Below are 17,499 nucleotides of genomic sequence, written 5' to 3' on the forward strand. Positions count from 1 at the left end.
CTGAGAGTCAATAGAATTCATTTTTAATCTTCTGGGAGCTTCCAAAGCAATTGGGCAAGGAAACCCCTGTATTTTAGGATACAGTGCAATTTCATTTACTTGGATATAATACTGATGGCCTACACAGATATGAAGTGTGAGTTTCTGAATGGAGCTGTGACACTGAGGATGAGGGTGTTGAACTAGGGTTCATTCATGGGACTTTTGCCTTTGCACAAATTTGGAACGTATTAGAATTGCCCGTCTCCAGAGACAGACAGATCCAAATGCTCCTCTGATGACTCTTGGGGATTTCCCTCTCATATCTACAATGAAAGCCTTGGTTGACCTTTGGAATGCAGAAATGGTGTGAGTGATGGACACTATCCCTCTTGTGCTTAGTAGACCCAATCTACTCTCCACATCACATCTGATTTTGGCTCTTGGTATTTCAAAAGAGAGGTGTCCATACTCGCATCACCCCACTTGCACTGGGAATTTTACATCTTAATGTTAACTGGATGGGGGGGGGGGATGCAGTGGGAAAAGAAAAGGATTCTGAAGACAATCTTAGCCAGTCTTCTTATTGTATATACCAATATTGTATATTTCATTCCTTCTGCTGAAATCCATTCCTGAGGCTGAGCTCCGCCTCTGACACAAAACAAGCCCTGTCCTGCTGGCCTCTTTTATTCAGATGTCCTTCTGCCTGTTCAGAAAGTGTGGGTTTCATTGACATTGGATGATGTGGAAGGACACCCGTGGAATTCAGACAGTTGTGAGATTTGGATAATTGAGGTTCAGATAATGGGAGATTTCATTTTGTCTACACATCTGTTCAGCGTAAAACTTACGTTCTCTCCCATTTTAAGATTAAAAAATAAATAAATTCCCAATTGCTCTCTCTTGGTAGCTTGGAAGCAAGCTGCTGCCATAATGTTGTCAGCTCTCAACCATGTAACTGGATCCAATATCCTCTCCTGAAATGGAGGTTGAGCACATGAAAGAGATTACGTGCTAAGTATTTGTAGGAGAGGACACCATCTGTATGGTCCTTCCAGTGCTCTGCATTGGATGATTTAACCAGGTACACAGGGAGGTCACTGTGGGGGTGGGGGTGGATATAGAAACATCTTTCCAGTGCCTACAAAGGGTTAAAAGGAGAGGGATTAAAATATCCTTTTATTTTTAATTTTTTTATATATATAAAGAATGTGCACTCTAAATTAATTTCTGCTGGTAATCCTGATCGGGTTAAATAACTCCTCATTATTCTGCTACGCAGCTGAGGCTTCTCAAAATGTTTATCTTGTTTTGTAACTGGTACCTTCTGGCATATTCCAGTGCCAACTCTCGTAGCTCCTGCTATATTTCATTCTCACTATTTTTGGAATGGAGCTGCTGGTTCCAGGTGATTTAATAAATTGCTTTTTTGTGTGTGTGTGTGTGTGTTCCTTTTAACTTACCCATCTGCGCAACACATGCGTAACTTGCAATCTGTTGGCAGTTTGCAGAAAGACAAACTGTCAGAGCTGCGTGCATTTGACAACTTTGTTCCCAATTAGATTAGTGGTAATTTTAACAGATTTCAGGCCAGTCGGGAGAGTGGAGAGGGGGAGGGGAAAAAGAGAGAGAGAGGGAATGACATGTTATTAAAGCATCAATTTTGACAGACCTTGAGCACATAGAGCATCAGTGTAAATTATATTAAATGCTTTAATTAAAGCTATGAAAGATTTACCCTTTTAAGCAGTAAGTGATTGCACGGCAAATATAAAGGGAAAGTGGATAACAGTTTCCTAAATGGCTTATGCTGTTCGAGACGGTGCACCAGTCGCTTCCTCCACCGTAATCTATGAGTGTAATGTTGGAGGCATCGTTAATTATTCATAGCCACATCTATGTAGCAGATGTGATTAAAAACATGAAGAGTAGCAGTTGGAGACTGGAGCACTGCCTATTTCTTTCTCTTTTTTTAAAAAAAGGAAAAGAAAACGCCGTGGTTCAAGCTCCCTTTCAATACAAAGCTGCTTAAAAATTTCCAGAGAATATTTAGTGCTGCGGTTAGATATCTCTGGTTTCGTGTGCACGCACATGCGCGCCTGTCAGAGACTGCCTCTAGGTCCCGGCTCACAAAGGACCAACGCTAGCCGGTAGAACGGAATAAAGTCTTTATTGAAGTATAATTTCCATTTCCACATCTTAGCGTGCGTCTCTACATCTATTCCCTAGATCGGCGAAGTCCCATCTGAATCTCCGCCTCCTGTACACCAGTTCAAGACCCTAGCCTTGCTCCACCTTTTGCGTCTCTCCTTTCGCCTCTGGGTCCTACCACCCCCCGGGGTTCCTTCCTTCCTGGATGCCTCGGATGCGGACCCTTCGGATTCCTCCCCCTCCCTTCGGCGGGCTTTAGGACCTGGCTCCCTTTCCGGGCTGCTCATTGCGCCTCCCTCTGGTACATTTGAACTTGGCGCGCGCGCGCTGTCTCCGACCCTCCTCTCTACCGTTTCCTCGCTCTCTGACGCAGGCGTGGCTGCTGCCGGAGAGCTGCCTGTCGCTGGTGCCTGGAACTCCTCCCCCCTGCTGCTCTCTGGTGGAGTAGCTGGTCCGGATTTCCAGCTGCTGCTCTCTGAATCCCCTCTGGTCCCTTCTTCCTGGGGTGCCCCTCTTGGTAACCCCCCAGCTCTGCCCACGGGAGCCCCTTTCTGTGAATCCTCCGATTCGCTGGACAGACTTAGAGATCTCGGACGGCTATCATCGCTAACCTCTCCTTCCGATTCCTCGCCATCCGTTCCCTCTGCTCCTGAACCCCTGACATCCATCCCCCCCTCGAAGCCCCCCCTTCCCCCCTCCCCTCCTTCCGGTGTGGGTTCTGGGTGCTCCGTCGTGGCAGGGGTGAGTGCCGGATACAGTTCTTCCCTCGTGTCGTACATCACATCGGGCAGGTCTGGCTCGTCCTCCGTGCGCTCGTCGACGTCGATCTCCTCTGCTTCCATCTCCCTGCCTTCGTGTTCAAATCCCACGTCCTCCCCCAACACGTCCATGTCCATCTCTCCCCCGTCCCCCTCTGAGGGTGATGCCTGCCAGGGACCCCCCAGCCACTTTCTGCGCCACTGCTCCTCTGGTTGATTATCCCACCAATAGGAGCGGTCTGAGGCAGAACCCGAGGGTGAACCTTCCGGAGAGCGTATGTGGGGTGCCGTCTCCTCGTCCGAGTCGAACCCCTGGAACGTGCTGCCTGAAAGTGTGGGTGTGAAGAGCCAGTCATCGAAATACTCGGCTGGCATGGGCCTGTGTGGGAAAATGGCATGGAACTCTTCCTTGAGAAGAGGCTCGTCCAAGGCATAGCCCGGCACCCAACTGTTGGCGCTGGCCGGGGTATCCTCTCTGGCAAGAAGGTATTCTACTCCCTCTTCCCCCCATCTCGAGTCTAAAATCTCTGTGACTTCGTTGATGCGCTCCCCTCTTGGCGACCCCCTTTCCCTGGGTCCTTCTCTGGGCGGATCTGGTGCTGTGCCTGGCTCGTGAAATCTATGCGGTGCTTTGTAGGGCGTGAGCACCGATCTATGGAAGACCGGATGCATTCTGGAACCCTCCGGAAGCGCTAACCGGAAGGCCACTGGATTGACCTGTGCCTGGACTTGGTAAGGCCCTAGCTGCTTATGCCCTAGCTTCTTCTTGGCCAACGATCTGGTCGGCACTGCTTGCGCTGCTAACCAAACCCAGTCTCCCACCTGTATGTCTTCCCCTACTCTCCTGTGTCTGTCAGCCTGCAGTTTGTATGCGTGCTTTGCCAGTTCCAACTGCCTCCTAAGCTGTTCGTGGACTTCCTGCAACTCTGACGCTAATTCTTCCGCTGCCTGCGGCTCCCCCTCCCCCACTCTCTCTAAACCTGGGAAGGTTCTGGGATGCCTCCCGTTGTTGGCGAAGAACGGCGTCACCCCCGTCGACACGTGCTTCGTATTGTTGTAAGCGAACTCTGCGAGGGGCAGGTAGTCCACCCACGTGTTAGGCTGCTGATTGGCGTAGCATCTCAGGTACTGCTGCATGATGGCGTTGACCCTCTCCGCTTGTCCGTTGGTCTGCGGGTGTCTCGCCGACGCTAGATTGATCTTGACGTTCAGGATGCCCATCAACTTTTGCCAGAAGTTCGAGATGAACTGCCGCCCCCGGTCGGATAGAATAGATCGTGGCAGACCGTGGACCTTAAACACGTGGTCTATGAACAGTTTGGCGGTCTGTTCTGCCGTGGCCACCTTCGCACACGGAATGAAGTGTGCCATCTTGGTAAACATGTCCACCACCACAAGCACTGCCGTCTTTCCCCTCGAACCGGGCAGATCCGTGACAAAGTCCAGGGCCACCCGTTCCCACGGCTCAGACGGCGTCTGCAACGGTTCCAGCAATCCCGCCGGCGGTTTGTGCACTGACTTGGCCCTTTGGCAGGTGTCGCATCTCGAGACGTAATCCGCTACTTCCCCCCGCATCTTGGGCCACCAAAAGTCTCTGGTCACTAGTTCTACAGTCTTTTCTCTGCCAAAGTGCCCGGCAGTGGGGGCGTCGTGTAGCTGCTGCAGCACCCTCGCGCGGAGGTCATTCCCCGGCACGTAGAGTGCTCCCTTGCGGATGAGCAAACCGTCTCTGATCTGGAACTCGTCGTCCCTCACCGTGCCCTTGTGCACCTCCTCCATCTTGGCTAGCGCGAAGGGGTCCTCCCGCAACGCTCGACGTACGGCGTCCAGATCCACGGTCGCCGAGGCGCAAGCCCACGCTTCCGGTGCGAAAATGTGCTTGGCTGCCGACGGTGCCTCCTCCTCGAGGTATTGCGGCTTTCTGGACAAGGCATCCGCCATGATGTTGTTGTCACCCGGGATGTACTCTATCTTGAAGTCGAAGTCCGCGAAGAACTCTGCCCATCTAATGTGCCTCTGATTCAGGAACCTCGCCGTGCGCCAGTACTCTAGATTCTTGTGGTCCGTGCGGACCTGCACTGTGTGCCTGGCTCCGATAAGGAAGTGCCGCCACGCTTTGAACGCTGCATGGATGGCTAGCAACTCCCTGTCCCAGATGGTGTAATTCTGCTCCGACTTGCTGAGCTTCCTTGAGTAGAAGGCGCACGGCCTCCAGTCCCCCTGCTGGTCTTGTTGCAACAGTACAGCTCCCACGGCTCTGTCTGAGGCGTCCGTCTCCACCCTCATCGGTCTGCTGGGATTTACATGCAGCAGCTGCTCCTCGGAAGCGAAGAGACGCTTGAGTTTCTGAAAGGACTGCTCCGCCTCCTCCGTCCAGATAAACTTCTTCTTCTTGGAGCTGAGCGTGTCGGTGATGGCCGCCGTTTGCATAGCGAACCCCTTGATGAACTTGCGATAAAAGTTGGCAAAGCCGACAAACCGCTGGACTTCCTTCCTATTGCGCGGGCTTTTCCAGTCCAATACTGAGCGAACCTTGGCGCTGTCCATGGCGAGCCCCTTGTCCGACAGTTTATAGCCCAGGAAATCCACCTCCGTCACGTCGAACTGGCACTTCTCCAGCTTGGCGTACAGCCTGTGCTCCTTTAGTCTCCGCAGAACTTCCCTGACATCCCTCTCGTGCGCTTCTCGCGACTCAGAAAATATCAGGATGTCGTCCAGGAAGCATACGCATTTCTTGTAAAGGAGTCCCGCCAACACGTGATGCATAAAGGCTTGAAAACAGTGAGAGCCATTTTGTAATCCGAAGGGCATAACTCTGTATTCGTAGGTGCCCAGTGGTGTGAACATGGCCGTCTTCCACTCGTCGCCCTCCCGCACACGAATCAGGTTGTACGCGCCTCGCAGATCCAACTTGGTGAAAACGCGTCCTTTCCTTACCGTCGCGAGCAGGTCGTCTATTTTGGGCATGGGGAAGGACGAGGGCTTGGTTTTCGAGTTCAAAATTCGAAAGTCAACTACAAGCCTCTTCTGGGGCGTGTCTCGCTTCTTCACAAAGAATACTGGGCTGCCCCCTACAGCTTTCGACTCCCGAATGAACCCGCGCTTCAAATTGTGGTCTATGAACTCCCTAAGTTCCTGCAGTTCGTCCTCAGACATGGAATACAGTTTCCCTGTTGGCAGCGTTGCCCCCGGCAGGAGATCAATCTTGCAGTCATAGGGTCTGTGGGGGGGCAGTTTGTCCGCCTCCTTCTCGCAGAAGACCTCCAAAAACTCCTTGTACTTGTTGGGCACCGCTTGCACCATGCCTAGGTGTAGCTGCGGTGCATCCTCTCGCCCCTCTCCTTCCTGGCAGGTCTGGATGCAGTGCGCTGCGCAGTAGGAAGAGCAGAAGGTCAATTGCCGCTGGTACCACGCTAATGCCGGGCTGTGCCTATCCAGCCAACTCATGCCCAACACTATGGGCGTGTCCGACAATTGGGTGACGTTGAAGCTGATGACTTCTCGGTGATTCCCAATTTGCATCACCATAGGTGGTGTCTGCTGCACCACCTGCCCCCCTAGCAGTTCCCTGCCATCCACTGTGACCACGTTCAGGGGCAGTGTGGCTGGCAGTAGCGCTACGTTATGTTGTTGAAGGAATTCCAGTGCGATAAAATCCGCATTACTGCCAGAGTCAATCGTAATCGGCACTTCTAAAGTGAGACCACTGGGCAGCTGGAGCGATGCGGTGAGCTGCACCACTGGTTTGGGCGGGAGGGGATCCGTGGGCTTCAAAATCTCTGGGGACTTCTTCACTGACTCGCCTGGCTGGCCCCCAGTGCTTCCGTTTCCCTGCCGTGGTTCACTTTGCTGAGTTGCTCCCATTACTGTTATTGAAGCTGCAGTGTGCTTGTGGAGCCTCTGGGGACACTCTTTCGCCATGTGCTTCGAACTGTCACAGATGTAACACTTCCTGTTCCCTCTAGGCTGCTTTGTTTTGACTGCTCCCGGTGTTAAGGCTCTGGTGGCTGATTGAGCTCTAGCACCGCCGATCTCCATTGGCTCCTCCCCCCCTGCTTGCGGAGGCGTTGATTGCGCACGCGCGACATCCCTGGGCAAGAGGGAGGGCACTCTGGCTGGTGTGCGTCCCCAACGCCCTTCTCCTCTGTCCCAAGGGCGGTCCTCCAGCCTCACCCCCACTGCAAGCGATCTGTCCACCACCTCCTGGGTGCTTTTGGGTCTCTCCCCCCGCGCTATCTCATCCTTGATTTGGGGGTTCAATCCTTCCCAATAAAGATCTCTAACGGGGGGGGAATCCTTGTCCCACCCCAAGGCATTGACCAATGCAAAAAAGCGGGAGTGATACTGCCTCACGCTGGCTTTCCCTTGTCTCAGCTCAAATATGTCCTTACGGGCAATGTCAATGTCTATTTTCGATAGAAAGCAAGAATCCATCGCTTTAATGAATGCAGCTGAACTCTGGAGCGCTGGGTCCATATCTCTCCACAGATTGCGCAGACATGCTTTCGCGTCTCCATGCAAATGAGACAAGATAAACCCCACTTTTTCTTGCTCATCTCTAAACTCTTTCTCCAGCAGTTTCAGCGCAAACTGCACGTCTGCTCGGAAATTGGGGTACTGCTGCAAATTCCCATCAAAGTGAGATACAATGCTGCCTCCAGTCCTTCCCAACCCGATTCCCTCGGATCTGGAACCCGTTTGTGCCTGCTTAGCAAGCACTTCCAACCTGGCTTGGAGATCTCGGCATGCAGCAGCCGCTTCATCCTCTCTTTTCCTGGAGGCGATTATCTCTGCGCTGAGCTGCGTTACCGCTTCTCGCAGGGAAGCAATTTGCTCTTCAGTAGACATGTCGCTTGACTTTTGTGAGCTCCAAAGGCACCAGTCCTCTTTCCTCCCTGCTTCGCTCCCCACACGCCGCTTGAGTCAAAGAGAACTGATGAAAACTTCTGGGAGATGGGACTTACTGTCAGAGACTGCCTCTAGGTCCCGGCTCACAAAGGACCAACGCTAGCCGGTAGAACGGAATAAAGTCTTTATTGAAGTATAATTTCCATTTCCACATCTTAGCGTGCGTCTCTACATCTATTCCCTAGATCGGCGAAGTCCCATCTGAATCTCCGCCTCCTGTACACCAGTTCAAGACCCTAGCCTTGCTCCACCTTTTGCGTCTCTCCTTTCGCCTCTGGGTCCTACCACCCCCCGGGGTTCCTTCCTTCCTGGATGCCTCGGATGCGGACCCTTCGGATTCCTCCCCCTCCCTTCGGCGGGCTTTAGGACCTGGCTCCCTTTCCGGGCTGCTCATTGCGCCTCCCTCTGGTACATTTGAACTTGGCGCGCGCGCGCTGTCTCCGACCCTCCTCTCTACCGTTTCCTCGCTCTCTGACGCAGGCGTGGCTGCTGCCGGAGAGCTGCCTGTCGCTGGTGCCTGGAACTCCTCCCCCCTGCTGCTCTCTGGTGGAGTAGCTGGTCCGGATTTCCAGCTGCTGCTCTCTGAATCCCCTCTGGTCCCTTCTTCCTGGGGTGCCCCTCTTGGTAACCCCCCAGCTCTGCCCACGGGAGCCCCTTTCTGTGAATCCTCCGATTCGCTGGACAGACTTAGAGATCTCGGACGGCTATCATCGCTAACCTCTCCTTCCGATTCCTCGCCATCCGTTCCCTCTGCTCCTGAACCCCTGACAGCGCCCCATAATAAAGAAACTCTTATTGCCGCAGTACAGTGAATTCTTACTGATGCTGTATGAGCTCCAGGGCTCACTTGAAGTTGCCCTATTCATTTCAGCATAGGTAGCAGATCTTACTTACATGTCTGTCCCTGTCCCTGTGATAAATGGATTGGCTCCTCTGTTGAAGGAAGGTATCATTCCCCACACCCAAGAGCATAGACCAGGGCATATTGGGCTTGCAGAACTGAACCCTGGACTGCTCTGAATGTATGTTTGTTTAAGGTATTCATATACAGTGGTACCTCGGGTTAAGTACTTAATTCGTTCCGGGGGTCTGTTCTTAACCTGAAACTGTGCTTAACCTGAAGCACCACTTTAGCTAATGAGGCCTCCTGCTGCCGCCGCGCTGCCGGAGCACGATTTCTGTTCTCATCCTGAAGCAAAGTTCTTAACCTGAAGCACTATTTCTGGGTTAGCAGAGTCTGTAACCTGAAGTGTATGTAACCTGAAGCGTATGTAACCCGAGGTACCACTGCGGAATTGTCAGAATTTGTTGCTCAGACTGAAGAGCAGAAGAGAAACTGGGTATCTAGATGTGTGCATCTTTGGGCACAGGGGTGAGCCGGGGCAGGATGCTCCGCGGGGCCTCCAAGGAGTCTGCCTGCCTCCTCCCACTCAGCCACCCTACAGCTGAGAAGGAGGCGGTAGGCGGAATGTTTGGGGCAGCACGGAGCCTGCAGGTGCCCAAGCCACCACATCACTCCCAGGAGAGACATGTGGCTCAGTGCACTGCAGGCCCTGCGGTGAGTACCACCCGGCATTTTGTCACCCCCTCAGTGGTGACACCCGGGGTGGCCCACCTCCACCACACACACCCTTCCTCCGCCCCTTTTTGGGCACTGGCTTTTAATCTATATCAGTATTCCATTACCTTCTGTTTCGTTCAGTATAATAGTCACAAACATTCTGTGACTGTATAAGAGCTCAGCCTATTGGCAGGAGTGGGATAGGGACTTGACAGACAGACAACAGACAGACAGACAACAAATGACCGAAAGATTATGGGATATGTACATGATGTATACGGTGTACCATAATGATGTATGGGAGCAAAGAAGGGGCAAGTAGAATTAGTTGGATATAATATGGGGGTACTGGGATGAGTGATTTATTTTGAGAGCATAATTTGGATTTCTACAGTTATAGACTAGGGGTGGGGTGCAGCTCTCAAATCAGTAGCCTGAGAACCAATGCACATAAAAGTGCATCAAAGCATAATGACAATGTGCCAACTCCACTCAAGGATGTTCCTTGATTTTACAAACATGGACATTTGTGCGCAACAACTTTTGGTTTAGAAGAAGTTCTATTTTTATTTGTTTGTTTAAATATACCGCTTATTTATTGAAGTTGCTAAGCTGTCTTATTGCGAGAAGGTACAGTAGCCAGAAGTCTAAGCCTTCTGGTCTTTTTTAAAATAGTGAGCCCCTCATATCTCGAAGCAGGTCATGGATATAGTCAGCCCTGCATCCTGGGCGGGGTGAATGGGTGCACTGCCATGCTTCACACACACCCTGGAATTTTTTTTCCCCGGGTGGGGGGGGGTTGTCTTTTTAATTGGTGGCATGACAGACAGTGACAGCCTGCATTTTAAAAATGACAGCTTGTTTGAAGAAGAGGAACAATATAAGAATAGGACCCAGTTATTATGAAGAGTAGAGCAGGATTGGGAGTCTATTTGGCTAAAGGGTGAAAGAAAGAGATAACTTAAAGTGAACTGAAAAATATGTACCCTAGATTACTAGGGATTTTTTTTTCTTCAGGTAAAAGAGGACTGTAGCTACAGGCAGTCAAGCTTTTGAGCCTGGTATTCCTGTGAACCTCTACTTACTTGGGAGAAAGCCCCATTGAATTCAATAGGTATACCTTCTGAGTAGGCATGGTTAGGATTGTGCTGTTTGTTTGCCTTTTTTTTGCTAACAATAATAGAACCGGAGGAAACTCCAGGTTCTTCACTGGCTCAGGTGAATATTTATTTGTATCACACAGCAGTCAGAAGCTGTAATTGTAGAACACTACACTACACTATCAGCTCACTTTATTTTCTTACAGTAGCCCCTGGAAATGATGGTGTGCGTGTGTGTGTGTGTGTGTGTACTAAAGTAGCACTGATAGCAGACAACATTTCTCTTAATTAGCGCTAATGTGTGAGAAGTATCCAGAGAAGCAGCAGATAGTGACATGCAGAGAAACCTGAAAGCAACTATAAGGAAATTAACCAGTGTGCCTGAAGATATGACATCTTCCAAGCTTTGTGTCTGAATAAATTCTTGGTTATTTGTTGAAAAGAACATAGTGAGAAAACTTAAATGGTGTTTCTGAAGACTAGGCAAGTGAAACGTATACTGAGGGCAACAGAACAAAATGAGAATATCTACTGACAAAATGCCAAGAACCTATATTAAATCATCGTCCTGTGGGGCACAGTTCTGTGTTTGGGTGCTGTATATAAATAATGGATAACAAGTAGCATTTAGAGTTTGACAGTAACATCCTGTCTACTCAGGGAAAAAGCTCTATTGAGGTCAATGGGATTTACTCCCAAATAGGCAGGTATAGGATTACAGCCTTAGAAGATTCAAATCATTCCTTGCTTATTGCCAGAACAATAATTGCAACAACCCTGTTAGGTAGATCACAATTCCTTTCTTGCTGATGGTGAGTTGTGGCTGAGAGATTGTGGTTCCCAGCTATGGCTGCCTAATGAGTTTATGGTAGAAGGAAGACTTGAACTGGGAACATCCTGAACTACAGTTCAGTGGAAAGGGGTGTGACTTGGAACCAGAACACATGATCTGCATGCAGAAGAACTGAGGTTGGATCCTGGTCATCTCCAGGTAGAGGATCCTGAGAGGATCCTGTCTGAAACCTTGTAGAGTCTGTGCCAGTCAGAAAGGACTGCACTGAGGTAGACAGAATAGTGAACCTGACCCTTGGGATAATGTTGCTTCCTACATTGTGTTTCACAAACTTATTTATCAGTTTCCAAAGCTGTTTGCAGGATGCCAAAATAGAAACTATTTAATAGAAACTATTAACTGCAAATTCTGTAGCTTTCCTGTAGTTATATAAAGAGCAGTATTGAAACTTATAGGCACTAAGGGATTTTTTGGTGGTGAATCCATTGACACTGAACATTTACTGTGCTGTTGTGGAACGTTCATAAACATTCGATCTATTGCAAGAATGGAGCTCTATGCAGCAGGTTGCTTGAAACAGTCCCATGACACACACCAGTCTTTACTTTTGTTGCCTTCCTCCTTCCATCCATAATAGCAGCATTGCTCTGCCTTTTAGACACTGCTGCCAACACCAAGAGAGGCAAGTGAACTGAAGAGCTCCAAGCCACTTTGGTTAGGCCTAACCCCCCTCAAGCCTACAGGCCATGGATGAGAGACAATGGTTCTCTTAGGCCTTTGGTTTCAGTTGAAAGACGTAAACATGCAACTTCATTCATTCATAGCTTTGCTGCCTCCCCTCCCCTGGCTTCTGACTCAATCTATTTATTTATCTAACAGATTTATATGCTGACCTTCTGTCAAGGGACCACAGGCAGTTTACAATTTTAAAATATTAAACACAAATTTCAAAATATAGAACAGCAGAGATCTCACAGGCTGACTGACTGTCCCTTCAGGAGCCGACAACATGAGCAATTTGGCTGGGCTGTTTTTACTTCCTCTTCTTTTCATTCAGTTCTAGACTGCAAGCTTCTCAAAGTCCATTCACAGGACTGACATTGGAAGTTGGCATAACTGGGCACCTGCCAAGGTCCATTCACCAAGAATCCTCAGAGCCACCTGACCTTCCTCTTCCCTACCACCAGTCCCCAAGACCCCTTGACCTTGATTCTTTGTTGTTACTGCCCGTTCCCCTACCTGCTCCAAGGAGTAACTATTGGGAGGAGAAAAGGAAAGGATAAGTAACATTTTGTCCTCCCCTTCTATGAAGTGGTACAAGTTGGCCCAGAGAGCAAAGCAAATGAATGAGCACACAGATACCTGAGTCAACTGAGAGCATCATGCCCAAGGGTGCCCTGAAACCAGGAACAGGGCACTGCCATTCAACTCTGTCTAATGCCATGTGTAACAATGGAATCATCTTTTAATAAATAAATAATCTTCCTCTCTTCTCTTTTTTTCTGAAATAGTTTTACCATCAGTAATGGTCATACGGAGAAAAAAGGCCTCCTAGAATTGAATATTGAGCACAACGACCAGATTCCGCCTACACTGCTCACAAACAAAGGACTCCATATTGTGGAGGGGAGTATAGGTTTTTTAACTTCCGATATTCTTCAGCTTACAGATGTAGACAGTCCAGTGAAAAACCTCACCTATATCATCACACAGTATCCACAATACGGACATTTATACATGGGGGAAACTGTCATCTATCCTGGCCAGTTTACACAGCTGGATGTGGATAACGCAAAAGTGTACTACAAGCACAATAGAGGAGGTGGACACATTGATAAATTCTCATTTATAGCTACGGACAAAGTCAACCATGGATTTTTGGTTAATGGACAACTGACAGAAGCCTCCACAGAATTTACAATACAGGTATGTATGGAAATTAAATATATTTCTTCTTTTATCTAAACATGGTAAATGCGCTCACATGAGGCAAGACCATATTTTACCACCTGAGAGGGAAAAGTTGATGAATTTATCATATCAAACGTTATGGTGGGAATTGTGCCCAAACCGTTGACTTGGGTCCAGAATATATTTTCTATCCATAAACATAATAAGAGTCTTCTGAATCAGGCCATCAACCCTTCTTCAGCATCTGTTCTCACAGTGGCCAACAAAATAAATGCCAATAGTAAGTCCAAAAGAAGGACCTGAGCATCTGGGAGGTGTTCAAAGGCATACAGCCTCCAACAGTGGAGATAGAAACTAGCCATTGTTCATGGAAGGTTTGAGAGTCAACAAAAGCTCCCACTAGAGGAAGAGGGAGAGAGCCAATTTCCGCAAATATTTTTTTACTCTAGCAGACACAAGCATTGCCTCCCACACTGTTATATAGGGTCCCCTAACCCTCCAGAACAAATTTTCAGGGGCGCAGGAAAGGAGAAATCAGCTATCGTCACCTCCCTTTTCTTCCTCCAGCTGGAGTGTCCTGTGATTCGAGTTCATCTCATGGGAAGTCTCAATCTGAGCCATTCTATTCTAACTGTGCCTATAGCTAGGAGGGCATGACCTTGGATGGAAATGGCCATGTAAGCTCAACAGTGTGAGCCAAAGTACAAAGCAGAATAATCGCACAGAATAATAATCGCACAGAATGGGGGAAGGGGGAGCAGGTTTGGTTTCCTCTTCCTCATAAGATATGTGCCAAAATTCCATCTCCCGTGCAGCTGTTAAAGGTATAGGAGCTGTCTTTTGTGCCTGGTTAATCAAACCACAAATAACCTTTTGGGAGTATTACTGTTATAATCATCAGAATCCAGATCCATGGGGTGGTCAGAGATGGACAGGAACATTCAAAACAAGCCTCTAAACTGGTTGCATGATTTTGTCCCAAGACCCACTGATTTCCATGGATTAAACATCTAAGTGTTGCTGTTTACCTGTGAAATTTAGCTCTGTGCCTTTAAACCTGCTGCTTGACATTGGGTACACATTTAACTGCTTATTCAAGACTGAGAAGCTTAACATGTCTGGTAAATCAGCCTCAGTGGCCACCAGAGAGAGACACCTGGCAAAAGTTCAGAAATCAGTGTTTCGGAAAGATTGGTTTGACCAGCTCTCATGTGAGAACATGCTCCTGACCAAATGCAGTGAAATTCTAAATGACATTTAACTGATCCCTTGCTGCTCTTAACTATGGTCAAACCCTCCAAAACCTCACAGGGTGATCAGGTTCAGTCTATTTAGGTCTTTGCTTTTTGTGGCTTGCTGTTCCTGTTTTAAGGGTGCATTTTTGAGTAACCCAGTTTTGTCATGGTTTATTGAACAGTCTTGGGAGACACTTGCATTTTAAAATATGCTTTTATATGTTAAAACGTGGAGTGGGGGAGGTTTCCTCTTTACTGTGAACAGCTGCAATGTGTACACCCCGATCCTGTGCTTTTTCTTTTATTACTTTGTAGTAAACACCACTGAGTTCAATGGAACTTACTCCAAAGTAAGTGTGTAGCCTTCAAGTTATAGGTTACCTTATAAATTCAAAACCTACCTTAATCTCTTATTGTTATAACTCATGGTGCAGTTTTAGGGAGAATTGAAGGTTTCAGAACACAAGGAGTTAATGGGAAGTAGCTCCTAAATAGCATGTTTCTTAAATCTCATGGCCTAGTTTACTAATCAGTTGTCATAAGATGTCAGATAGGGAACCATCACTTAAGGACTGCAGAATGCAGTCAGTCAAGCAACTAATTGGTTGGACAGTGGCATGAAGGTGTATCTCCCAGAGGATGGCGAATTATCAGAACAGGTGAAAAAAGTTTGGATAGATGAGCATCTCAGTGGTATAAAACTCAACACTTGGCCGAATTACAATGATGTCAACAGGGAAAGTAGGGTTGTTCCTTCTTTGGGGACCACACATCACCACAGTGGACTGAAATGCCGTCATTCCCCTTCTCTGGTCTAATTTGAGGTTGAAACTACCAGTCAGCTGAATGCTTGAAGGAGCATGACCCAAGCTGTAGGGGGATAGCATACTTGGATGGGTTTTTTTTAAAGCTGAAAAAGCTTGTGCTTTCTATTCTATGTCCCTTTTGCAACTTATCCCAGCCCTTGCATCCTTTTCCCCAGTCAACAAATCTAGCGATCCATCTTAATTCAGCCTCTGGCTGTAACCCACTTCCCTTTTTCCGGTTTCCCCCAAAACATCACCACCAGGAGTTACAGTACTGTTCCCCAGTGAAATCTTTCCGTAATTTCTCCTGCTTTCCAGCCATTCCCAAACATAGAGCCTATTAATCCCTCCTTTTCTCTTTTAGCACCTGTCCACCATTTTTAAGATGCTGTTCCTTCTTTTCAGAATAACCACATCAAATCTATACAATCTGTACTTAATTTTTGCATTTTATCACTAGATGATTTATTTTGCCAATGCATCAGAATCCAGATGCCCTTTGAAGCCATTCCCCAGTGTCCTGGTACATAAATAATAGCTCATTTGAAATCCCAGAATTCTTACAGCTATTAAAAATAAAAGTGGGAAATGGAGTGAGTACTGGGAACCTACTGCTGTGTGGTATGTCATGCTGGTTTTTGTGTTTTTCCAACTGTAGTAATACTACTACTAATAATAATATATTTATTTATACCCTGCCCATCTTATTGGGTTTCCCCAGCCACTCTGGGCGGCTTCCAACAAAATATTAAAATACTGTAATGCATCAAACATTAAAAGCTTCCCTAAACAGGGCTGCCTTCAGATGTCTTCTAAAAGTCTGGTAGTTGTTGTTCTCTTTGACATCTGGTGGGAGGGCGTTCCACAGGGCGGGCGCCACTACTGAGAAGGCCCTCTGCCTGGTTCCCTGTAACTTGGCTTCTCGCAGTGAGGGAACCGCCAGAAGGCCCTTGGCGCTGGACCTCAGTGTCCAGGCAGAACGATGGAAGTGGAGACGCTCCATCAGGTATACTGGACCAAGGCCATTTAGGGCTTTAGAGGTCAGCATCAACACTTTGAATTGTGCTTGGAAACGTAGCAGCCAATGTATTGTAGCAGACAACGGCAAGGGTGTCTGTATTTTCATGCAACTAACTTAATTATTAAGTGGAGCAAAATGCAATTTCATGTTTCATGTGTAATATTCAAGTTGAATATATTGTATAGATCAGGAGGTGGGAATCCTCTGGCTCTCCAGATATTCTCCCTAGGCCATTGGCCATGGCTTTAGAATTAACAAACAATACAAGTTCTCCTTTTCACCTTAATTTTATTCCAAATGTGTTCTCTTAACAGGTAGAATGTCAAGATAAAATGGTTCCAAAACTCATTGTAAAGGCAAGCCCAACCACTATACAAAACCTGAAAGATGGGAGGTTTGCAGTACCGATCACTGTTCACAACTTGAAAGTCACAGATGCCAATAGCAGAGATGAGGAACTCGTATTCAGTGTTCGGAGACATCCTTTCTTTGGACATCTTGAAAATTCTGGAACAGGTATTTTATTTCTTTAAACTCTGATTTAGGGGCTGGACCTATGAAGGTGAACAAAAAGGACAGGACAGCGTTCTGGGATTAGGCCACAACTTTGTTTCCAGATGTAGGTTGATTTTGGCTTAGGCCAGCCCTAGGCAAACTTGGTCCTCCAGGTCTTTTGGGACTACAACTCCCATCATCTCTGACCACTGGTCCTGTTAGCTGGGGATGATGGGAGTTGTAGTCCTAAAACAGCTGGAGGGCCGGGTTTGCCTATGCCCGGCTTAGGCATTGGGTGTATATCCCTCTCAGCCCTGTGGTGGAAGGCTGACACGTGACAGGGTCAAGCCTAGGTTCAAAGGGTCCTCAGCAAGACTCAGGTCTACATGGATGGTGCTCCCAAGCTGCTGAAGGAAGCTCTTTGGCCCATTTGCCACATGCCTTGGCTATGGGATAGAGACCTCCAACTAGGCCCCTCTAATAGGGTGCCATATTATCACACAGTTCTGTGGGGGAGGTGATGTACCACATCACACCCACCCGCCTGATGTTGGACTTAAAGGATTCCACCCAATGCCTTATCTTCTACCCAAGAGAGCCGCTTGCTCCTCACACTGTTACATAGATCAATTCTAGTAGGAGAACGAAATAGTAAACTATGCCAATTCTTTCACGACCCAGGGCTATTTCTTGACTACAGTGGTACCTCAGGTTAAGAACTTATTTCGTGCTGGAGGTCTGTTCTTAACCTGAAACTGTTCTTAACCTGAGGTACCAC

The 17,499-nt window shown here is 48.1% G+C and overlaps 1 protein-coding gene across 5 annotated transcripts in view; it reads left to right on the plus strand.

The window, feature by feature from the left end:
* Positions 1 to 17,499, plus strand: part of LOC310765776 (FRAS1-related extracellular matrix protein 1-like) — a gene marked incomplete at its 3' end in the record, with an annotated part of 128,109 nt that overhangs the window by 76,472 nt on the left and 34,138 nt on the right. For all 5 annotated transcript variants that reach the window (XM_083621208.1, XM_083621209.1, XM_083621211.1 and 2 more), the window contains 2 exons: positions 12,765 to 13,179; positions 16,541 to 16,742. In XM_083621208.1, coding sequence (XP_083477334.1) covers positions 12,765 to 13,179; positions 16,541 to 16,742 — 617 coding nt within the window. The remainder of the gene's footprint in view (positions 1 to 12,764; positions 13,180 to 16,540; positions 16,743 to 17,499) is intronic.

This window comes from Podarcis filfolensis (assembly GCF_964270895.1).
Source record: "Podarcis filfolensis genome assembly, chromosome: 6".
NCBI classification, from domain to species: domain Eukaryota; kingdom Metazoa; phylum Chordata; class Lepidosauria; order Squamata; family Lacertidae; genus Podarcis; species Podarcis filfolensis.